This window comes from Scyliorhinus torazame, chromosome 9 (assembly GCF_047496885.1).
Source record: "Scyliorhinus torazame isolate Kashiwa2021f chromosome 9, sScyTor2.1, whole genome shotgun sequence".
Classification (NCBI taxonomy): Eukaryota; Metazoa; Chordata; class Chondrichthyes; order Carcharhiniformes; family Scyliorhinidae; genus Scyliorhinus; species Scyliorhinus torazame.
The window spans coordinates 242,587,875-242,613,615 of record NC_092715.1 but is presented as its reverse complement, the minus strand read 5'-3'; the positions used below and the strand labels follow the sequence as shown (position 1 = coordinate 242,613,615).

At 45.0% G+C, this 25,741-nt stretch overlaps 1 protein-coding gene across 4 annotated transcripts in view; it reads left to right on the top strand.

Annotated features, from left to right (window-relative positions):
* The window catches only part of LOC140429773 (lysine-specific demethylase 4C-like), a 557,303-nt gene extending 533,286 nt beyond the window's left edge, over positions 1-24,017 (top strand). For all 4 annotated transcript variants that reach the window (XM_072517215.1, XM_072517213.1, XM_072517214.1 and 1 more), the window contains one exon: positions 22,083-24,017. In XM_072517215.1, the coding sequence (XP_072373316.1) occupies positions 22,083-22,253 (171 nt within the window). In that variant the 3' untranslated portion in view covers positions 22,254-24,017. The remainder of the gene's footprint in view (positions 1-22,082) is intronic.
* The last annotated feature ends 1,724 nt before the right edge of the window (positions 24,018-25,741 follow it).

The window sequence follows — 25,741 nt, the reverse complement described above, 5'->3', positions numbered from 1 at the left end:
CATGGTCTCGCCAATGTACCACGCTTCGGGACATCCTTTCCTGCAGCGTATGCGGTAGACAACGTTCATCCCCCACCATCTGGCCTGCGAAATCCTACCAACTGTCCTGGCTTGACACAATTCACACCTCTTTAACCTGGGGTTACCCCATCTCTGGACCTGTAAAGATTTAATCACCTGCTAATGCTCGCATTCCAAGCATTGTCTGGCATCTTTGAATTTGTCTATATATATGTTTCTGGAACATACCTCTTCATTCACCTGAGGAAGGAGCAGCGCTCCGAAAGCTAGTGATATCGAAACACACCTGTTGGACTTTAACTTGGTGTTGTAAGACTTCTTACTATGCTCACCCCAGTCCAACGCCGGCAACCCACATCATGACCTCAAATATCATGTAGACTGCTGTCTACCAGGTTTTTTGATGGATAATTCTTATGTTTTTTTACCACTCATCATCAATTCTACTGTTTTGCATGGAATAGAAGACATACTACAGAAACTGTTATTGCTTTTTCTTTTTAGTCAACTTTTTTAATATGGAGATACCATTATTCTACTTCCAATCTATTAATATTTCCCACTGTAGATTTGCTCCCTCATGATTGTCACTACTTGCAAATTTTCCTTGCTAGTTTTTCTCAACACTGGGATAAATTTCAAATGAACCTTTTAAGCCATCAAGCTTGTCTTGGACTTCAAACTCATTCATATAAAAGCTCTGAATTGTATCTTTACACCCTATTGTTACGTCAGATCCAAATAAATTCCTTTAGTGGTTTTCATTACTCTACAATATATTTCAGCACGCTAATGCTGCAATTAATTTAAATTGATAATGGTTATGTTGGAATTGGGTTAGGGAGAAGGAAGACCATGCTACGCTTGTTGAGTTTTCCTCTATGGTTTTCCAATTCTTACCCTTTCATTCTCCAGCAGGCCAGGCAGTATCTGTAGAGAGGGACACTTCGTTAACATCTCAGGTTGATAACAGTTCTGACTGAGAGTCATTGACCTGAAGCATTCACTCAATTTTTCTCTCTGCGTAGCGGGGCTGGAGCAAGTGTTAGGAGTCGGGCAGAAGTAAAACCCATCTGGGAAACAGTGAGGAATGGCATACGAGAGAACAAGTTCCCACGGTTTTCAGACACTGCGCTAAAGGTGTTGGTAGCAGAGGTGGAAAGGAGGAGATTTGTCCTGCATTCACAGGGGGAAAGTAACCTTCTAGACATGATCAAAGGGAAGTGGGAGCAGACAGCTGTGGAAGTCAATGCCAGGAGTAAAACCCCAAGAATCCTGGGACGGTGCCACACGAGGCTCCGTGATCTCACACAAATGGTCAATGTCAGTGAATGCTTTTTCAAATGCTACATCCTACCATCTGCACCACTGTCCCCAGCCACTGCTCAATTCACCTCATGCCCATCACTCACCTACCAACAACTTTCTATTGGACTCATGCCTCACATTCTTCTTTTTCACCCCAATCTCATACTCCTAGCACGGGTCAAAACTGACATCCAATTCTCACAGATTGCACACAATAGCAGCTATTCAACCGTGACAACTATAATAATAATAATCGCTTATTGTCACAAGTAGGCTTCAATGAAGTTACTGTGAAAAGTCCCTAGTCGCCACATTCTGGCGCCTGTTCGGGGAGCCGGTACGGGAATTGAACCCGTGCTGCTGGCATTGTTCTGCATTACAAGCCAGCTGTATCGCCCACATTGCTAAATCAGTGCCTGGTCACTAGGGTCACACAATCGATTGCATGACACACAAGAAGAAGGCGGTGTACAACTGGAGTCAGCCATAGTGGCTCAGATGTGTCTGTACCTCTTAACCCCATGGAGTAGACAATACTTGGTCATTTTTTGAGGAAGTCACTAACAAGATGGATAAGGGAGTGTCTATGGATGGTGTTTCAATGTTAAAGTTCTCATTCCTGTATTCAAAACTCTCCATTGCCTCACCCTCCCTATCTCTGTGGCTTTGTATCATATTTTGTTTGATAATTATCCTGTGAAGTGTTTTGGAAATGTTTTCATTCAAGATACTAAATACGGATTGTTATTAGTTGTATGGACTTCCATAAGACATTGAAGGATTCCTGCATTGCAGCAGTGACTACACTTCAGAAAAACACTTCATTAGTTATAGAGTGCTTTGGGACAAGGCATTGCATATAGTGTTATATAAATGCAAGTTTTAATAAGGTTTTGCACGTCAGCAGAGATGAAAGCTCACAGAATTGGAGACAACTTTATGACTAGTTTGAGAGCGAGGAGATAGAGAAGGGACAAATGAGGTTGGGTGTGACAAGTGGTGTTCCCTGAAATCTGTACTGAGCCCTCAGCTTTTCACCATCTGTTGCAGTGATTTTGGAAAAAGGAATAGAGAATTGTACATCCAAGTTTTCAGATGACAAGTTAGCAGACATACTAAATTGTGCAGATGGGCGCAGTAAGTTACAAGGGGACAGTTTAAGTGAGTGGACAGAATTATGGCAAATTAAGGCCAACATAGACATGTGTGAGATCATCTAGTTGAGTGTCCATGAATCCAAATTAATAAAAACCTGTGAACAGATACTCAAATTGATCAAAAAGACTATTTCAAAGGGGATGGAAATAAAAGGGGGGGGCGGGGTAAAGGTAAAGTCGCCATAGTCCCAGATGACCGTAGGCTGCTTTCCCCTTTGAGGGGGAGAGCTAACTAGTGGTGGTTTAACCTGAGGATCGCCACACCTCAGGCAAGGGACAAGGTCGAGAAGACAGATCCTTCATGAATAACCTCAGCCAGTACAGGAATTCATCCCGCGCTGTTGGCCTTGTTCTGCATCACAAACCAGTTGTCCAGCCAACTGAGTTAAACCAGCCCCCGTATACAGCTTTGGTCAGGTCCCAACTGTATTCAGTTCTGGGCACTATACCTCCGAGATAATAGATTGGTCTTGGAGGGACTACGAGTAGATTTCCCAGAATTATTCTGGGATTTATGAGGACAGCTTGCATAGACTTGACTTTTATTCCATTAGAAAGTTGAGGGATAATCTAATTTATGTGTTTTAAAATAGAAGTAAGCTATGAAGCTGAAAGAGCTATTGGAAAGTCCTGTCCTTACTAGACTTTTGGAAATGGGATGGAAAGTGAGGAATTTTGTGAGGGCATCCCAGCAACATGCTGACTGAAGGAATGGCTATGGAAAGGGTCACCTACTCCAGGATTGATGAACTTGTAATGTTGTGTAACAGTGTTGGTGTCACAGAAGGAAGCAGAACTATAATGTGTTGCATATCACCATCAATGCGGAGCATGATTTTCTTTTTATTCATTCAAGGATTGCGGACTTCATTAGCTTGGCCAGCATTCATTGCCCATCCCTAATTGCTCTTGAGAAGGTGGTGGTGAGCCGCCGCCTTGAACTGCCATGTGATGTAGGTACATCCACAGTGCTGTTAGGGAGGGAATTCCAGGAACTTTGACCCAGCGACAATGAAAGAATGTCAATATATTTCCACGTCAATATGGCGAGTGGCTTGATGAGGAACCTCTAGGTGAGGATGCTCCCATGCATTTTGGTGCTTTTTTCCCTTTAGATGATCGCGGGTTTGGAAGATGCTGTTTGAAGAGCCTTAGTGAGTTCCTGCAGTGCATCTTGTAGATGGTACACATGGCTGCCACTGTCCGTAGGTGATGAAGGGAGTTAATGATTGCAGAAGGGATGCCAATCAAGTGAGCTGCTTTGTCCTGTATTGAGCTTCTTTGGAGCTGCACTACCAGACAAGTGGAGAGTATTCCATCACATTCCTGACTTGTACTTCTCAGATTGTGCACAGGCTTTGGTGAGTCAGGAGTTGAGTTGCTCGCTGTAGGATTCCAAGCCCTTGACCTGCTCTTGTAGCCTCAGTATTCATATGGCTAGTCCAATGCAGTTTCTGGTCAATAGTAACACCGAGGATGTTGATTGTGGGGATTTAAAGAACAAAACAGCAGAGGAACAGGCCCTTTGACCCTCCAAGCCTGTACCGATCATGATACCAACTTTGGCCCAAACCCTAAAGAACAAAGAGCAACATGGTAATGCCAACAAATGTCATGGGGCAAAGGTTATTTTCTCTTGTTGGAGGTGGTTATTGTCTGGCAATTGTATGGCATGAATGGTACTTGCTACTTGTCAACTCGAGCTGGATATTATCCAGGTCTTTTTGTATTTGGACACGGGCTACTTCAGTATCTGGGGAGTTGCAAATGGTACTGAACATTGTGCAACCATCAGCGAACATGGCCACTTTTGACCTTATGATGGAAGGAAGGCCACTGATGCAGTAGGTAAAGATGGTTGGGCCTCGGAGGTTATACTGAAGAACTCCCGCAGTGATGTCCTGGAAATCAGACGATTTCTCCAACAACTGCCACCATGGGCAGCACGGTAGCATAGTGGTTAGCACAATTGCTTCACAGCTCCAGGGTCCCAGGTTTGATTCCCGGCTTGGGTCACTGTCTGTGCGGAGTCTGCACGTTCTCCCCGTGTGTGCGTGGGTTTCCTCCGGGTGCTCTGGTTTCCTGCCACAGTCCAAAGATGTGCAGGTTAGGTGGATTGGACATGGTAAATTGCCCTTAGTGTCCAAAATTGGGGTTACTGGGTTATGGGGATAGGGTGGCGGTGCGGGCTTGGGTAGGGTGCTCTTTCCAAGGGCCAGTGCAAACTTGATGGGCCGAATGGCCTCTTTCTGCACTGTAAATTCTATGAAATCTTCCTTTGGGCAGGTATGACTCCAACCAGTGGAGGTGCATCAAAATAATGCCACCAAAGATTAGTAATTGGATAATGAAAAAGAAAGTGATTCAAGAATGAGTGCAGAGATGGCTATCTGGAATTGAGTGTGTGGGAGTATTAGCACTATATCTACTATTAGAATAGCATGGGTTTGTTATATGATGTGAGCTATAAGTTCCAGGTTTTCTGTGTCCCACTGTTAGTTCTGCAATACTTTTATATACCCAATTGGTGGTACAAATAAGTAAAGTCTCCATAATCCCAGATGACCAAAGGCTGCTGACTGATTGTGATTTAACCTGAGGATCACCACACCTCAGGCCAGGGGCAAGGTTGAGAAGAAGGGGCCTTCATGAATAACCTCAGCCGGTACGAAGATCGAACCAACATTGTTGGACTCGCTCTGCATTACAAAGCTGCTGTCTAGCCAACTGAGCTAAACCGGCCCCGATTGGTACAAGTCACATAATTAAGGAAGCTGATCACTTATCTGATTTTGAGTCTGATCTTTCTCATCCTTAAATTGTGCAGTTTTCATACGGAAAGCTCCTTGCAAGTTTATCTCTTGCTTCCCATTTGTTTCTGGAAGGGTCAGGTGAAGTTTGTTTCATAAAATCATAGAATTTACAGTGCAAAAGGAAACCATTCAGCCCATCGAGACTGCACCGGCCCTTGGAAAGAGCACCCTACTTAAGCCCACACCTCCACCCTATTCCCATAGTTCAGTAATCCCACCTTACCTTTTTGGACACTAAGGGCAAGTTAACATGGCCAATCCACCTAACCTGCACATCTTTGGACTGTGGGAGGAAACCGGAGCACCCGGAGGAAACCCACGCAGATACGGGGAGAACATGCAGACTCCGCACAGACAGTGACCCAAGCTGGGAATCGAACCTGGGACCCTGGATCTGTGAAGCAACAGTGCTAATCACTGTGCTACCGTGCTGCCCCTTTACAATGACTTAAGATTTACATTCTAATTCCTATGCTCATGAATTGAAAAATGCTCTCAGTCACAGAATTGTTTGTTATTTTGAGGGGACTGATCTGATCTGGCTGTGAAAATTTCTGGAAAAGGATCTGTCCCCAAGATAACACCATGTTTTCGCAGACATTCCTAATTAAATGTAGAATTTGAACGGTAATTAAAGAATGCAAAAATTTTTCTGTATTTATGCAATGGTGGTGAACAATCAGGGTGACTGTTATACTCTCAAAGAAAATCACCTGTATTGTATGATTGGACAACAATTTCTCAAACTGAAGAATTCTTTCACTTCACGTTTCTGCAGATAATTTTATACTGCTTATAGAAAAATGAAGAAACACTTACAATACAACATAACACAATACATCATCTGCGCGAAATTGTAATTGTATCTATTGAAACTGTATCCATTGTAACTGCGAGAGGTTAATTTTGTACCATGGAGGAGGGAGTTACTGCTGTTCTAAACATTCGTGTAGCTTGTTTAAAAATCTACCATCAAAGGCAGTGGTTCCCAGGAAAGGCAATTTCAGTTTCCTAATCTTACTAACCATGCTGGGGAAAGATGCTAAGTTGAGGATATTGGTTTAGCACAGGGGGAAAAGTTACTCAGACTGCGTCTATATGGCTGCTGGTGGCCAATTATAAAATGGTGCTTGGTAGGCCGCTAACCTATCCCCTCAATCAATAAAACTGTATGGCATGGCAATGCTGAAAATGAAGTAGTAAAACAGAAACAAATGGGAGGGGGAAAACATAATTTCAGGAAGGAGAATTCATTGTTGCAAAAAAGTCCGCAAGACTATAACATAGCGCCAAAGCTGAATGTTCTTGCTTTCAGGGGCATTGATTCAGCTACCACCTGCTTCAACACCCAAGCTGCATTACCTTATTTTATTAAAATCTTCATTTCAAACAAATTCTTGGTGTAATTTTCAAAATGGAATTGGCATGTCGAAAGTGGAGTGCTAAAACTGTTTTCCCTATATCTAAGACTATTTTACTGGCCATAAAAAGCCATTGTAAAGAACAGTCCAAGAATTAGCATCTTGAATTTCAAGATAACCACTGAACGATGTCTGAAGAAAAATGATGTGGATATGCCGGCCCTCGACAGGGGTGGGCACAGTAAGAAGTCTCAGGTTAAAGAACAAAACCAGTTTATTTGAAATCACAAGCTTTCCGACACAATTGCAACATAATTACAGATTGGAATGCGAAGAATGGTTGGAATGTGAGTCTTTACAAGTAAACAAAACTTTACAGGAACAAACTGTGAGTGGAGTGAGTGATAATCACATGTAATCGAGGTGTGAATTGTCTCAAGCCAGGATAGTTAGTAAGATTCACACCTTGATTACCTGCAATTATCCCTCACTCCACTCACACTGTTTGTTCCTGTAAAGATTTGCTTGCCAGTAAAGACTCACATTCCAACCATTCTTCACATTACAATCTATAATTATCTTGCAATTGTGTCTCTACGATATGTGCTGTGATTGTGAACCTACCTCCACTTCACCTGATGAAGGAGCAGCACTTCGAAAGCTTGTAATTTCAAATAAACCTGTTGGACTTTAACCTGGTGTCGTGATTCCTCTTACTAAAGAAAAATGCATTATTGTGCAAGACACACTCTTACAGATTCATATGCATGCAGCACACTCTACTTCTACATGCTGTAATAAAATGTACTGAGGCAACATTCACAGTGATAAAGATAAGAATAGACCGCTTGTAACATTTTTCTCATAGAATGCCTACTCCAGTGATGCAACCTCTTTGATCATTCATTTTAAGCACCATTGTTTGTGGTATTCATCACTAATGTCCTTCTTTATCCATTACTGTGCACCCCATAGGCTACTAGCATAATAGAGTTACTCCAAATTGCAGTTCCATTTTCTAAGGCAAGTTCTGGGGCAATCCACTTCCTCTGGTACAAATAGGCAGTGACAGTTCTTCTTTGTTCCATGTAATAACAAAGGCCTGCAAACAGGAGAAAATGGTAACAATGCTGTAATGTTTGGTTTGAATGATAAAAGTGGTCATTGTAAAAGGTATTTTAACATAACCTTGCACATGCCTTTGACAAAAACGAAGGAAAAGTGCGTCTTGCCTAGGGCAAAGTTCTCAATATTTGATTGGCAAATTCAGCCAGGGAATAGAAAAGATAAAGGGGCCTGTCTGAAAAAATGTAAAGTGTGTTCATTTAAACTGATCTTCTGTTTAATTCATTTCTATCCTATGGGCATTGATAGACTGAGTTTCAAATCATTCTATATTGTAGCACATGTTAGAGATAGTTATATGAAAAAGGAAGTGTATTCTACTGAATAACCCTTTAATCCAGATGTTACGAAGAAAGATACAGGTATACATATTGGTGTTTTATTATTTTGTGCTTCCGATGTGGCTTGGCAAGAGATTAGAGTGGCCTCTCTTTTGACATTATGGGCACGATCTAATCGCTGGTAAATGTCGCGAGAGGTCTCTCGCACGATTCACCTGGCTCGCGAGATCTAACGGGATCTCGTGAGATGTTGTGACCTAGATCCCGCCCACAATGGGCAGTTAGGCAAACTTAAATATGGCTCAGTCGGATCTAACCAGCACCCGGGATCGAATCCCCTCGCCGAGGAAATGCCAATCAGGCGCTGTTTAGCCTGGTGTCCACAAATGGGGACCAGGCAGAATGGCACTTGGAAGTGGGGGGGTTCTTCCAGGTGATCGGAGGCCTCCTTTTGCTCTGCCAGTGGGCAGGGTGGCACCCTGGCACTGCTGATGGCATCCAGGCACCAGGCTGGCGGTTCTAAGGTGGCATTTGTCCCGTGCAGGGGATCAGACCCAGGGGTGCCCTGCCCATATGAAGTGAGCTGAGGGGGCTCGAGGACACTCGACAGGTAAGGTGTTGGGGGGGGGGGGGGGGGGGGGGGGTGTTCCTCAGTGCAGAAAATGAAGGTAAGCACCACCTCGGCAGGACATTCCCCGCCGTGACCTAAACGATAACAATCTCTCCCCTCTACACAAGTGAATGCTATTTGAAGTGAGGTTGGGAATTCTTATGAGTACAGAAGTTGCTGCTCAGTGTCCAGTGATGTTAATGATTTCAAGTAGCAGCACGCTGGACACTGGGCAGCAAAAATGGTAAGAGATGAGGTGCAGGGAGATAGCAGAGAGGCAACTGGGGCAAAACAGAGGATGACAATTGAGAGGAGGGGTACTTTGGAGAATCTAAGAATCACACTTTGTGTGGTTGTTATTGAGTATGTTAAGGGGAGAGGAATGCAGCATTAATGGGGATGGGGTGGGGGGGGGGGGAGAACGCTAGCTTAAATGCAGAGGTTTATTCCTTTAATGGGTGGGATGGAGAGGAAAGAGTACCAGTTTGAAGTGGAGGGGTGACAGAGTTTGGCAGAAGAGGAACAACTAGAGCTGGATTGCCAGGGGAGAGCAGTGCCGGAGAGAATTAAGCAAGTGGGGTAGGGGGTGAAGAATGCCAGATTGAATTTGGAAGAACAGAATAATGTCATGAGTTGGGGGAGGTTAGACTATGTGAAGAGTTAATTCAGAACTGAGAAGAAATAAACCTGCCCCCATAAACTTGAGAGGGTTTGAGAAAGAGATTATGTCTCTTCGAGTAGCATGGGGAAAGGGAAATGTTGCGGTACCTTTTTAAAAGATATATTGAAATTTTATTTTACTTTTTATTATTTCAATATTGAAAGTATATATTTAAAGTAAAGAAGTGTTTGAAATCAATTAGAATTGCCAAATTTTGATATAAACATAAAACGTTTCTCAAGAGTATGTCTTGGAAATGCATTTAATTTTGTTCTCTCCGGTTTGATTGGAATAGTCTTATGACCAGATAAGGTCCCTCCTGCTGTTATGTATGTTTTTTCAGAAATAAATTAAACATTTTTTAAATTCCATATTAGCTGCATGAAATGTCAAGAAGCTTTAAAAATATGAAGAAAAATTATTTCCAAGAGAAAAAATAAAGTCATTTTGAATGTAAGTTAGACTATTTAGACTGGAAGAAATGCAAAGTCCAACTTTAATGTAGATTTTAAAATACTGGGAATCAAAATTTCCTACAGAAAATTATTTTGTGTGATTGATTTTTGCTATTTCTCAATCAGGTATCCATGTACCTTCCCCCAAAGTGAACTATGGAATGTTCGATGTATTAACGGCCTATGTTATAAACCTATTTAAATATCTGTCAGCGTGCCATTCTGAGTCGTCAGCCTTTGGATGTTGTGCCCAGCTTTTGTTGGTCTTCTAGGTTGGAAACTGTGCATCATGAATCTTTATTGTTTTGACATTGAGTATGAAAGGGGATTGAGCAGCATCACCGGGGAGCTTTAAACAACAAGTCTGATGCCAGTCTGGGATAAAGGAGGAACATTTTGAATTGTGGACCTCCAGATACCTCCCTCTTTCCCTCTCCCCATTTATTTTGTTCTTTCATGGGGTGTGACTGTCACTGGCAAGGGCAGCATTTGTTATTCTAATTGTTCTCAGGTCACTTTGTCCTCCTTGAACCACTGCCCTTGTCCTTTTAAGTAGTAGAGGTTAAGGGTTTTGGAGGGTTGGCTCGTTGCTGCAGTGTCACCTGCATGGCACACACTGTTGTCACTATACATCTATGGTGGAGGGATAAATATTTTAAGTGACGGATGGAGTGTCAATCAAATGAACTGCTTTGGCCAGGATGTTGTTAGGTTTATTGAGGGTTGTTGGCGCCGTACTCATTCAAGCAAGTGGATAATATTCCCTCACACTCTTGACTTGTGCCTTACAGATAGTGGACATGGAGAGTCAGGAACTGTGATACTTGCCACAGAATTCCAAGCCTCTGTCTTGCTCTTGTCGCCTGGCCAGTTAATTTTCTGGTCAGTGGTGAGGATTGAGAAATGATAATGCTGTTGAATGTCTCGGGGAGATAATTTGATTCACTCTTGCTGCACATGACGATCCTTTACAACAGAGGTGAGGAGGAGTTTCTCCAGCCAGAAGGTGGTGAATCTGTGGAACTCATTGGTGCAGGAGGCCAAGTCATTGAGTGTCTTTAGACAGAGATAGATAGGTTCTTGATTAATAAGGGAACCAGGGGTTGTGAGGAGAAGGCAGGAGAATGGGGATGAGAAACATATCAGCTATGATTGAATGGTGGAGCAGACACAATGGGCCGAGTAGTCTAATTCTGCTCCTACATCTTATGGGCCTAAATGAACATTGCCTGACACTTATGTGGCACAAATGTTACTTGACACTTATCAGCCCAATCTTGGATGCTGTCCAGGTTTTGCTACATATGGACATGGACTGTGTCAGTATCTGAGGAGTTGTGAATGGTGCCGAACATTGTACAGTCATGATGGAGGGCAGTTTAGTTATGAAGCAGTAAAGCTGGTTGGGCCTAGGACACTACCATAGTATATCTTTGGAACAGTGTTGTGGGACTCAGATGATTGTCTTCCAACAACTGCACCATCCATCTTCCTTTGTGTTAGTATGACTCTAATCGGTAAAGAGTTTAACCTGGGGTTAACCCAAAGAATCGATGAGTTTAAACTGGGGTTACCCCATCTCTGGATCTGTAAAGATTTAATCACCTGCTAATGCTCGCACTCCAAGCATTGTGTGGCATCTTTGAATTTGTCTATATATGTGTTTCTGGAACAGACCTCTTCATTCACCTGAGGAAGGAGCAGCGCTCCGAAAGCTAGTGACATCGAAACAAACCTGTTGGACTTTAACCTGGTGTTGTAAGACTTCGTACAATGTTAAGTCCATCCACTATCTCAACTATCTCTTTTACCATGACTTTCACAATATCTCCTTACTGGGTAAAGACACTCGTAAAGTACTCAATGACCACTTCAGCTATGAGGAGGAGGCGACCAGGAGCCGGTCAGTTAAGACCTTGATCCAATTAAGGACAGTGGCCAGAGTCCATGACCAGGGGTGCTAATCAGGACACCAACGGCTTAGGCAGGCAACAGCCCCACCAGAGGAGGGTGGACACTGATGGTGAAGGGAATGAGAGGACCGGAAACGCCAAATTACTGTCAATCCACCTCTGAAGCCATCAAATTCGGTGGATGAAAATCTTGCCTACCAATCTTTGATTACAATTTGCCTAAACCAGACCTGGGCTGGGATTCTCCCCTACCCGGCGGGGCGGGGGGGTCCCGGCGGGATGGAGTGGCGGGAATCACTCCGGCGTCGGGCCGCCCCAAAGGTGCGGATTTCTCTGCACCTTTAGGGGCCAAGCCCTCAACTTGAGGGGCGAGGCCCGCGCCGGAGTGGTTGGCGCACCGCCGGCCTGCGGGAAAGGCCTTTGGTGCCACGCCAGCCGGGGCCGAAGGGACTTCACCAGCCGGCGGAAGTCCGCGCATGCGTGGGAGCGCCAGCGGATGCTGACGTCATCCCCGCGCATGCGCAGGGGGGTCACTTCCCATGGCACAGGCCCGCCTGTAGATCGATGGGCTCTGATGGCCAGGCCACCGTGAGGGCACCCCCAGGCGCCAGATCGCCCCCCCAGGACCCCGTAGCCCACCCGCGCCGCCTGGTCCCGCCGGTAAGGGAGGTGGTTTGATTCACGATGGCGGGACCGGCATTACAGCAGCATCACTTCGGCCCATCGCGGGCCGGAGAATCGCCGGGGGGGGGGGGTTGGGACCGGCGCGCCGTGATTCCCGCCCCCGCCGAATTATCTCGGTGCCGGAGAATTCGGCGGCCGGCGGGGCCGGGATTCACACCACCCTCCGGCAATATCCGGACCCGGCGGGGGGTCGGAGAATCCCGCCCCGGTTCTCACCCCACTAAAGATATTGTCACAGCATCATAATCCCATGTGATTATTGTTATGGACAGGAGAGAGATTGACAAACTGAACCTATTTCTTCTCACTGCCTGTCTGTAAGCAGGTGTTTTGAATTATTCTTTTTAAAATATGCAGTGGCCTGTTATCCCAATTTTTGGCCTTTGTGACCCAATTTATTAATAATCTGCAAGAAATTTGAGTTAGGATTAACTCAAGAAGTTAAGTTTATTTCATATTCAAACTACGGTGGAGGAGTGTTAGAAACGTCCCACTCCAAACACACACACCGTAAACTGGGGAATAAAGAAAAGGGGTTTTACAGTACAAGAATCACAGAACTGAATATTAGTTCACATGATAGCCAGGGTCCAATGAGGAATTCTTTCATATAGCTGTTCTAGTTCAGCTGGCTGAAGACTGGAGTTGTAGTATTTGCTTTTCATTTGGTGCTGATACTGCAAAATGAAGTAGGTGCACAGACAGGGTTGGTTCTGTAAGCAATAGTAGGTCTCAAGGTATGGTTGTTGTTTTGCCTGGAAGTTTAGGGTGAACCTGAACCCTGCTTCTTGGTGGCTCGCCAGTTAGTTAAACAGCAGGCTGACTATTTCTCATTTTTCAAATGTTTATAGATATTTCAAACAATCACTTGAGTCATGTGACCTTACTTCTCCATAATGACTTCAAACGGGGATGTTTATTCAGTATGTGGAATGGACTTTGATTTCAGGACTGATAATGACCCAGTCATTAGTTGTTGAAAGAGTTACCACCTATATTGAGGATATGATGTTGAGAAGCTATTACCTCGGCAGACGCACTGACTCTGCCAGCAAGGTGAGCTTATCAGATGCAAATCAGATCCCTTTGATTCCCTTTTGAAATGGACCTAGTCAGTTGCAATGTGTGATAGAATTTGTCAACAGCTCCGTAAGCACAATGGGCTGGATTCTCTGCACCCCGACGCTGAAACTGCTTCTGGCGCAGGGGCGGAAAATCCAGTTCCACGCATGGAATCGGGACCGGAGCCGGTTCCTCGATTCTCCAGCCCCGAAAAGCAGCATACTCGGGGAGTATGCCGCCCCGCTAGTCTCCACCCCCTGACCGGCCGAAGTCCCGACGGCGTGGATCTAATCTGGTACTGCTGTTCGGGATACTTGCATGGCGGCTGCGGTATCAGTCCGCGGCCACCATGGTTGGGGGCGGGCCGATCGGAGGGCAGGGACCTCCAATGGGACCGGGGTATTTGTGAGCGAGAGGTCCGGGTCAGGCGCGCGGTCGATCAGAGGCACTATTTCTGCCGTACAGCTCCGTGGTCTGAGTTCGCCATGGAGCACGGCGAGGCCGCCGCCATGCACATGCGCGGCCTCTGACCCGGAAGTGCAGGGGACCGTATCTGCAGCTGGAGTCACGGCCGGTCCCTGCGAATCCCCTGTAGGACTGTGAATATGTGGTCTTTTGACGCCTGTGTTTCTGACATAAAGGACCACAGTTTTCACAATGGTGTGGGGACATAGTCCCAAAAATGGAGAATCCAGCCCAATGAGTTTTTGATGTGCGAGTGTCCTGGTTTTGTGATCCAAAGATGCCTGAAGATGAGGCGGGAGTTTCCACCGCCGAGAAAAGTATTCTTTTATTCTTGTTGCTCCTAGGTGTAGCTCCTACCCCGATGGTCATGTGACTTTTAGTAGACATCTTTTAGGTTCAACAGGAAATACTATTTTTAAGAAATGGCAAGAAGAATAACGTTTGGAACATACGGTGTTTGATTTCTTCTCATGGTGTGAGAACGCAATACCATCTACATCTGCAGCTCACCAACCTTGTTTACCACACCTGCAGAGTAAGCCTAATTTAGACTATATTGCATTCCCTTTGGTCTGACTCCACCTAATACCTTACTATTTCTTACTCCATTTCTGTCTCTCCCAAGCCTTTGTGCACCTTGTTTCTGCTTTTCCCAACTGATAGATTTTTTAAAATATAGATTTAAAAATCACTTCATCGGTCACTCTGCTCTTCTTCACAGAAACACTAGCCTTCCACCTTTGGGATGGTGGGACATTCTAATCCTTTTATTTTGCAGCAGTCTTCCTTCGGAACATGCTGCGTCCCTGTCCCCGTCCCCCCCCCCCACCTGCCCCCAAATGCTCCTCCATTGGTCTGTTCACCGACACTGCGTGATGTACTCCATATTGCTAATCCTAACTGCATCTTCGATTTGTGGTTCCACTTCATTCTAGCATTGGATTCATTGCTACAGACAGGAATTGATGATTGAACACGGGCTAACAATTTCCATTTGTAGTACAGAACATGGTCCTGTATGAAGCTGCAGGTATGGAAAGCAGCCAGAGCCAACAGCATACGTAGCAACTGACTGGAAAAAAGCCTGTCAATTGATTGAAAAAAGCAAAACCACTCACAATCAATCTTGAATATGGGCCAGTGGCATGTAGTCGCAATGGAAGGTACAGTGCCACTGTAAACTGAGAAGGGAAATGTCAGCACAAACTGAGAGAAGGACGAGGGGGGGTGGGGAGAGAGTAAACTAGAGCTAAAATCTGAAATATGTCCCACCATTCCATCACTTGCATAGTGAAAACCTACGATAAAAATTAAAATGTTTTTTATTCCTGTAGAGAATTAGGAGTTATTTAAGTATAAATTGTTAGGGGTATTGAAACATTTGACTTGCAGGGCTAAATAGCTACTGTGATGATTGGAGGATTTTAGGAATACTGGCTTCTAAATGTTGGGACAAGTTAAGTATTGAAAGCCTGGGAGTATAGTGTGTTTGGCTGCAATGGTCATGTTTTTAAAAATAATTTTGTTTTACTTCTGGTAAATAGCAGGTGAAATTGACCAGAGGAATGTGGATTGACTGGGGAGGTCCCTGGGGAGCGAATGTGCTTTTGCACTCTGCAGAAATTTTGGGTGGCTTTCTCCGTCCTGCCGCACCAGATTTCCCGTGGGCACGCCGTCGGACTTCTCCCTTTCACTGGCTGGTCAATGGAGTTTCCTTTGTGGGACAGCGCCACGGTGTCAGGAAATCACCAGGCTGCCAGCAATTGGAGAATCCCGACGGCGGAGAATTCAGCCCAAGTGTTTTTCAGCTTGGGGAGATGAGGTAATTGCTGGGTGGAGCTCAGAGAGGGTGAGAGGCAGTATGTTTGGAGAAGCTTGGGAGAGAGAGGAGCTGAGTTCTGATCCGCCTGACTGAGTCCACAATTTCTTCCAAGTAGGATAGTTTTTTTAAAAAGTAATGAGATTTTAAAGCAGAGAGCAGACTTGTCTGAAGACTTGAAGCAACTATTTTAAGATAATCAGCCAGAGTCTGAAGAGGTTCCAACCAAAGCCAAATCTATTTTCTAAAGCAAGTGTTACTCTGTGCCCTGCTCATTTTAAACTGGATTAAGAGCTGTAAGTTTCTTTTGTTGTTTAAAGGGCAGTCTGTAGATTGTGGTTTTTTTTTTTTTTTTTTAAATAATATTTTATTGAAAATGTTTGGTCAACCAACACAGTACATTGTGCATCCTTTACACAACATTGTAACAATACAGATAATAATGACCTTTTTTTAAATTTAAACAAAAACAACAACAAATAAATAAATATTAAATAACAAAAAATAAAAACTAGCCCTAATTGGCAACTGCCTTGTCTCAGGCCACCCACCCCCCCCCCCCCCCCATCCCTCCCCCCCCCCCCCCAAGTCCTGGGCCGCTGCTGCTGCCTTCTTTGTTCTCCCCTATCTATCTTTCCGCAAGATATTCGACGAACGGTTGCCACCGCCTAGTAAACCCTTGAGCCGACCCCCTTAGGACGAACTTAATCCGCTCTAACTTTATGAACCCCGCCATATCATTTATCCAGGTCTCCACCCCCGGGGGCTTGGCTTCTTTCCACATTAGCAATATTCTTGCCCGGGCTACTAGGGACACAAAGGCCAAAACATCGGCCTCTTTCGCCTCCTGCATTCCCGGCTCTTGTGCAACCCCAAATATAGCCAACCCCCAGCTTGGTTCGACCCGGACTCCTACTACTTTCGAAAGCACCTTTGTCACCCCCATCCAAAACCCCTGTAGTGCCGGGCATGACCAAAACATATGGGTATGATTCGCTGGGCTTCTCGAGCACCTCGCACACCTATCCTCCACCCCAAAAAATTTACTGAGCCGTGTTCCAGTCATGTGCCCTGTGTAATACCTTAAACTGAATCAGGCTTAGCCTGGCGCACGAGGACGACGAGTTTACCCTGTTTAGGGCATCTGCCCACATCCCCTCCTCAATCTCCTCCCCTAGCTCTTCTTCCCATTTCCCTTTTAGTTCGTCCATCATAGTCTCCCCTTCGTCTCTCATTTCCCTATATATATCCGACACCTTACCGTCCCCCACCCATTTCTTTGAGATGACTCTGTCCTGCACCTCTTGTGTCGGGAGCTGCGGGAATTCCCTCACCTGCTGCCTCGCAAAAGCCCTCAATTGCATGTACCTGAATGCATTCCCTTGGGGCAACCCATATTTCTCGGTCAGCGCTCCCGGACTCGCAAACTTCCCATCCACAAATAGATCTTTCAATTGCGTTATACCTGCTCTTTGCCACATTCCATATCCCCCATCCATTCCCCCCGGGGCAAACCTATGGTTGTTTCTTATCGGGGACCCCCCCAGTGCTCCGGTCTTTCCCCTATGTCGTCTCCACTGTCCCCAAATCTTCAGTGTAGCTACCACCACCGGACTCGTGGTATAGTTCCTTGGTGAGAACGGCAATGGGGCTGTCACCATAGCCTGCAGGCTGGTCCCCCTACAGGACGCCCTCTCTAATCTCTTCCACGCCGCTCCTTCCTCCTCTCCCATCCACTTACTCACCATTGAAATATTAGCGGCCCAATAATACTCACTTAGGCTCGGTAGTGCCAGCCCCCCCCTATCCCTACTACGCTGTAAGAATCCCTTCCTCACTCTCGGAGTCTTCCCGGCCCAAACAAAACCCATAATACTCTTTTCTATCCTTTTGAAAAAAGCCTTCGTGATCACCACCGGGAGACACTGAAACACAAAAAGGAATCTCGGGAGGACCACCATCTTAACTGCCTGCACCCTCCCTGCCATTGACAATGCTACCATGTCCCATCTCTTGAAATCTTCCTCCATCTGTTCCACCAACCGCGTCAAATTTAGCCTGTGCAATGTGCCCCAATTCTTAGCTATCTGGATCCCCAGGTAACGAAAGTCTCTTGTTACCTTCCTCAGCGGTAGGTCTTCTATTTCTCCACTCTGCTCCCCTGGATGCACCACAAACAGCTCACTCTTTCCCATATTCAATTTATACCCTGAAAAATCCCCAAACTCCCCAAGTATCCGCATTATTTCTGGCATCCCCTCCGCTGGATCCGCCACATATAGTAGCAGATCATCCGCATATAAAGATACCCGGTGTTCTTCTCCTCCCCTAAGTATTCCCCTCCATCCCTTGGAACCTCTCAGCGCTATCGCCAGGGGCTCAATCGCCAGTGCAAACAGTAATGGGGACAGAGGACATCCCTGCCTTGTCCCTCTATGGAGCCGAAAATATGCCGATCCCCGTCCATTCGTGACCACACTCGCCACTGGGGCCCTATACAACAGCTGCTCCCATCTAACATACCCCTCTCCGAACCCAAATCTCCTCAACACCTCCCACAGATAATCCCACTCCACTCTATCAAATGCTTTCTCGGCATCCATCGCCACTACTATCTCCGTTTCACCCTCTGGTGGGGCCATCACCATTACCCCTAACAACCTCCGTATGTTCGTGTTCAGCTGTCTCCCCTTCACAAACCCAGTTTGGTCCTCATGAACCACCCCCGGGACACATTCCTCTATTCTCATTGCCATTACCTTGGCCAAGACCTTGGCATCTACATTGAGGAGGGAGATTGGTCTGTAGGACCCGCATTGTAGCGGATCCTTTTCCTTCTTTAAAAGAAGCGATATCGTTGCTTCTGACATAGTCTGGGGCAGTTGTCCCCTTTCCTTTGCCTCGTTGAAGGTCCTCGTCAGTAACGGGGCGAGCAAGTCCAAATATTTTCTGTAAAATTCAACTGGGAATCCGTCCGGTCCCGGGGCCTTTCCCGTCTGCATGTTCCTAATTCCTTTCACCACTTCTTCTACCGTGATCTGTGCTCCCAATCCCATCCTTTCCTGCTCTTCCACCTTGGGAATTTCCAGCCGATCCAAAAACTCCATCATTCTCTCCCTCCCATCCGGGGGTTGAGCTTCATACAATTTTTTATAAAATGTCTTAAACACTTCATTCACTCTCTCCGCTCCCCGCTCCGTCTCTCCATCTTCGTCTCTCACCCCCCCTATTTCCCTCGCTGCTCCCCTTTTCCTCAATTGGTGTGCCAGCAATCTGCTCGCCTTCTCTCCATATTCATACTGTACACCCTGCGCCTTCCTCCATTGTGCCTCTGCAGTGCCTGTGGTCAGCAAGTCAAATTCCACATGCAGCCTTTGCCTTTCCCTATACAGTCCCTCCACCGGTGCTTCCGCATACTGTCTGCCCACCCTCAAAAGTTCTTGCAACAACCGCTCCCGTTCCTTACTCTCCTGCTTCCCTTTATGTGTCCTTATTGATATCAGCTCCCCCCTAACCACCGCCTTCAACGCCTCCCAGACCACTCCCACCTGAACCTCCCCATTGTCATTGAGTTCCAAGTACTTTTCAATGCATCCCCTCACCCTTAAGCACACCCCCTCATCCGCCATTAGTCCCATATCCATTCTCCAGGGTGGACGCCCTCTTGTTTCCTCCCCTATCTCCAAGTCTACCCAGTGTGGGGCATGATCCGAAATGGCTATAGCCGTATATTCCGTTCCCCTCACCCTCGGGATCAATGCCCTACCCAACACAAAAAAGTCTATGCGTGAATAGACTTTATGGACATAGGAGCAAAACGAGAACTCCTTACTCCTAGGTCTACTGAATCTCCACGGGTCCACCCCTCCCATCTGCTCCATAAAATCCTTAAGCACCTTGGCTGCTGCCGGCCTCCTACCAGTCCTGGACTTCGACCTATCCAGCCTTGGTTCCAACACCGTGTTAAAGTCTCCCCCCATTATCAGCTTTCCGGTCTCTAGGTCTGGGATGCGTCCTAGCATTCGCCTCATAAAATTGGCATCGTCCCAATTCGGGGCATACACGTTTGCCAACACCACCATCTCTCCCTGTAATTTGCCACTCACCATCACGTATCTGCCCCCGTTATCCGCCACTATAGTCTTTGCCTCGAACATTACCCGCTTCCCCACTAATATAGCCACCGCCCTGTTTTTCGCATCCAGCCCCGAATGGAACACCTGCCCTACCCATCCTTTGCGCAACCTAACCTGATCTATCAGTTTCAGGTGCGTTTCCTGTAACATGACCACATCTGCTTTAAGTTTCTTAAGGTGTGCGAGTACTCGTGCCCTCTTTATCGGCCCGTTAAGCCCCCTCACGTTCCACGTGATCAGCCGAGTTGGGGGGCTTCCCACCCCCCCCCCCCCCCCCCCCCCTTGCCGGTTAGCCATCATCTTTTTCCAGCTTCTCGCCCAGTTCCCACGCGGCAGTATTTCTCCCAGACGGTGCCCCCCCGCCCATCCTTTCCCGCACCCACTCCCCCCTTTCCCCAGCAGCAGCAACCCAGTAATTCCCCCCTCCCCCCCCCCCCCCCGCTAGACCCCCCGCTAGCGTAATTACTCCCCCCATGTTGCTCCCAGAAGTCAGCAAACTCTGGCTGACCTCGGCTTCCCCCCGTGATCACGGCTCGCCCCGTGCGGCGCCCCCTCCTTCCTGCTTCTCTATTCCCGCCATAATTATCATAGCGCGGGAACCAAGCCCGCGCCTCTCCCTCGGCCCCGCCTCCCATGGCCAACGCCCCATCTCCTCTCCCTCCCACCTCCCCCCATCACCACCTGTGGGAGGTAGATTGTGTTAAGGGTAATTGTAAACTGTTCTTTTTGTGCGTAAAGTTAAAAGTTTAATATTATATTCATAATAAAGTTTTGTTTTAGAAATACCAAAGCCCTATTTTTTCATGCAATCACTCTTGAAGCGAATCATTATTTTCACACAGCCTTAAAATAAACAAAAATATTGGGGTTTGGTTCAGTATCCTAGCCACTGTTTGGTATGGTCACCACATCACAACATCTCGAACTGCAGATATGAGGTTTCCATTTGTGTTCCCATTAATTTCCATCTATCTCAAACTGACATACCTTGGTGTTCTAATCCAGGGTTTATCCTCAATAATCCAACTGCACTAAAAGCAACCCTGTCCTGGTGTACAGGTGGTGCTCTTCCATCTCTTCCCCAATTCTTTCTTCCCTCTCAATTCCCCAATTCTTTCTTCCCTCTATTCATGCTGACATTCTTCTCTCCCCTCATATTTTGCATTGGAACTCTACTCCCCTCCAACCTTTTGGGCTGGCATTCTTCTTCTATCCTTTGGTAGTTGATGCTGGCACTGTTTGCCATCAAAATGGCACATATCTCTTAGTTTACTTGCCTCCCTCTGTTCACATTGGTAGTCCTCTCACTGCCCTCCCTCAGTTCACATTGACACACCTTTGCATTGTCACTCCTCACCCCCTTTAATCCATGCTAGCACTTTTCATCCTTGCTCAGTTCACTCTCTTCCCCTTCCCGTAGTGTGTGCTGACATTTATGTTTCCCAGTTCCCATTAAAACTGTTATTCTTCAGGTCCCACCCCTCCCATTCAAGTTGGCAACCTCATTTTTTTGTTTGCTAGTGTTCTATTCCTCAGTTCATGCGAATACCTTTAATTCCCTCTCTCTGACGTTCCGTTTCTGTTGGCTGTCACCCACTTTCAGAACCAATGTCCTGGCCCCATCTCTCATAACTCTTGTCCGCAGCAGTGTTTAATCCCTGGAAGTAAGTTAGGAGCAGCAATGGTGACAGAGCAGGGAGCACGCCGGGATTAAAATGTGTACCAAAGTGACATTACCTGCAAATACAGGTCTATGTCCCTGCTCCCAGCTTGCCTCTGACAAGCATAAAATATTAAACAATAGGAGTAACTAAGATTGGAGTTGTGCTCTAACTGCAAAATGGTCACCTGGAATGGTTTTAAATTATATTTATGCATTTGTTTGTTTCATTTTGCTGGTCTGAAATGATACAGCATTGAAAACCATCAGTGATGTCTGTGAAAAAAACCTATTAAGCTGAAAATGGTGCAGCTGCTTAATTTGATTTAAGTAATTTAGTGTTCAATATCAACCTGCCTTTTGACTATGTACTCGAAATTTGTAATATCCTGCTCTCTTCAGTAAAGCACAGTTATTTAAGCCTTGATTATTTATTTGACATTGCAGCCAAGAGAATAAGTGAAACAGCATCATACCTGCACACAGAGCCTTTCTGTAGACTGTCAATGTTTGAGTTTTTATGCACTTGTCTGACGGTCTCCCTTTGTTAGTCTTCAGCTTCGGATATGCGCTATGAAGCTACATTTTCCACTGAGAATGTTCAGGCAAAGAAGCGCCCACGGGTCCTGAATTCCAAGTTCATGAATGAATATGTGGACGATCCTGGTTATCGCACATTCTTGGGAAACTTCTTCCAAACACATTGTCGCCAAGGACAATAAAAACATGCTGACAGCCAAAAAAAAGGAGGAGAACTATTTTGATCAGGACATGAAGAAAGAAGTCTGAGAGCTGCTTTGGATACAGTAACAGCGGCACTCAATCCACAACATTGTAATACATATTTTATGTAGAAAGTGAGGGATTGAAGTTAATGCTTTTCAACCCCATGACAGACTTAATGTCTCCCTCCGTCCTGGTCCCCCACCCACCTCTCGTTTGAAGAACATAAAGGGATGAAGAAATATCTGGATATTGCTTCTCAGAACAAGAACTTATGCTGATATGAATGATTTTTCAAGTGTCTCAAAAATAGGTTCCTGTTTTGGGCCTATATAAAAAAAAAAAAAATAACATGCTTACGTGTACTAAAATATTTTTTATATTATTGCTACAGTTTCCAGTAGCATTTGTTGTGCTTGTTTTTAGCCTTTTAATTTTATTGACACTGTTACTGAATCACTCTTACTTGGTTCTTTCGCTTTTCTTCAGCCGAACTTTGCAAAAGAGAAAGTATCCATTGCTACCTGATGGCAGGTTTTTATATATTTAATAAAAGACAGATAAGTGACAGATAGTTTGCAAACAAGTACATTTTATGTTATTTGGTACTCATCAGTTATAAAAGAAACTCTTGAGGATTTTAAAATTGTTATCAGGAATACTTTTCTATTCTGCAAAACTAGACAACGGCTTTCTCAATGGGGTAAACACAAAAGCATAAGAATCCTGCAGCATTTTTGGAGTAGATATTAAGGATGTTGAGTAAGTATCCTTTGCCTCACTTAATTGCCTTTAGCATTTAGATGAGTGACTTTATGGGGAGAAAGTGGGTGATTCCCACTCAGGAAAAGGGGTTTATACTTGAGGGGTTAATTAAAGCAAATGTGTGTGAAGTTCAAATCATTTGAAGTGCTCTCTTAAAACCAGGAAGACACAGCTCCTGTATTATAGCTGTTTGCCGTAATTGTTATTTTAAGGTTATTTAATGTAATTTTCCTCTTTAAATACACTAAAGTTTATGAATGGGCAGAGTAGAATAAAACAGCCAGCACCGATCATCTTCTGGTCTTTTGAATTCATCAATTCTGCTGAGCATTTTGTCCAACAGTACTGCAGCACAAAGGGCCTGTTTGTCCATGGCTCTATTTGAACCTTTTGCGAGGAGAATGCGTGCAGCTTTTCACTGAAAACGCATATGCTTTCGATATCTTGCAGTATGTTATCTCAATTGCTCTCATGGTCCACATAAAGCATGTTTTGCCTTAAGGAATTAAAACTAATTGCAATGTGCTTCACACCATTCTGCACAGCACCTCCCAGAGGTCAATCTGCATTTCCAACAAAATTCGAGCCGTATTGCACATTATACCTTTAAACAACAAACATTTAAACGTATGTGCTTTGAGTATATATTTTCAGTTTAGTATTTGCCTTTAAGAGTACTTGCCAACATGCCTGTGGATCATTTTATTGATCAGAATCATGCCTCTCTATCTTTTTAAAAATATAAAGGGGCTACTTATCAAAGGAGATAATTGTCGGAACATCAAAATGAGGATATATAATACAAAACTATGTGTGCAGGTAAAACAGGTGTCACAGTGTGTTTTCACTTTTCCCTTTTAGCTCTGTGACCTGAATTTGAATCTATCCCAAACTAATGCAGTGCAAGTTTTAGGCAGCTATATTTTTTTTTATCCTCTTCACATTTCTGAAGCACCATGACATTATTTGTTCTGCATTAAAGGCTTATGTGAATGCAAGTTGTCTGTTGAAATTCCTTGTTGAGATGGGCCAAGAAGAAACCTGCACAAACCTGCAATTTCACCAGAAAAGGCCACAATGTTATAGACAGTGGAACGATTTTTTAATCTGTTTTGATTAAGGCGGCAGATAGTTGGGAGACAGCAGAGGGAGATTTACTTTATAGGTGACCTGTAACATAGCTGGCCCCAGATTGCCTGTTGCTGATTTTTGGTTGTAAGATGTTACATTCCTCAATACTACTCATCTTAATGACCAAAAAAGAAATGTATGGACAAGTATAAGCTAACAAAACCAAACTATGCTGAAAAAAAAACATTGTACCATAAACCTGCCCATCCCTTAAAGCCTCCAGGACTTCTCAAATGAAACAGATGCAAACACTTATAGAATTGGTGCAGAAATCTGGCCAGCCTGCAATAAAAGTTTATCTTCCAATGCATCTGCTCACTATGCTTTAACAATTTACATCCCAGTTCAGAACATGTTTTAATTTGGATTAATAGATTGCATTTGAAATATTTTGCGAGCAAGTGCAGTGCAGATATTTTTTAAAATTTGATTTATCTTAAACATTCACAGATTCCCAATGTTAAGATTGGCTCCCAGTTTGGCCAACCTATCCTGCAGTAATCTCTTCCGCCTCATTTTATCTCCACAGGGGTTTTATCTTTTGTCACAACCAGGTGAACTGGAGTCAAAGGGCCCTTTTGCACAAAATTGTTTTTTTTGTTCAAAAAGAGTATACTCAACAATTCAGACAGAATGTCTTGAATTTAACAAAGAGGCTAGGTTTATTATACTTAAACTGGTCTAAGTAAAATCCACGCACACAGGCACTCACTGTCTGTCTCTCACACACACAAATACAGATTACGCAGTGAGGAAGGATAGGTTGACCAGATTGAAGTCCATTGAAAAAAAAAAAGTGACTCGAGTTAGGCAACTTGCCTGGTTTCAGGCTGATTTTGATGATCTCGATGCTTCTGATGTAAGTAACTGGGGGTGTTCTTTGGGAATAGGGAGTTCTGGTTTCGATTATTTTAAGAAATCTTTGTCTGCAGCAGGGCATCCTTGGATGATCAATCAGCAAACGACGTAAAGCTTACAAGGTGAGTTGGAGATAACCGGAGGCAAGTGGGCCCTCCGGGTTTTCTCCCTAAGCTCTTTGTCTGCAGATCTGCTCAGTAAACGTGCTTAAAACAACAGAGGGCTGGCTTGACATGTGACCTCCAACTGCCAGGGGAATCAACAAAAAGTTGATCTGTATCTTCCAACAGTAAGTTAATTGGCTCATGTCTAGAAGATCAGTTAGCTAGGGTGCCATTATCCTAGCGATTAGTCTTAATGGCCTCCAACAGTTGAATGCGTCAAGTGATGTCTTGCTAATGAGGCAGAAGATGCAAGGCCTTCAAACTCCCCTAAAGCCATTGGGCGGGATTCTCCATCAGCCGACGCCAGAATCGTGAAACACGATCGGGCGGAGAATTGTGGGCCAGCCGAAAATCAATGAAATTCCATGCTGTGGTCCCTCGACAGCTGTGTGAATGCGTCCTACACCTCATCCAGCGTGGGCATGCTAATTGTACAATAAACGCTGTTGGCATATCAGTAATGGACCTGGCCCAGCATTCTCCGGTCCTCCCACGCAATGTCCACCTTCACCAGGAGGAATTACCGATGGCGAGGTTCACTTGTGGTTTTTCAAATAGGGAAACCGGTG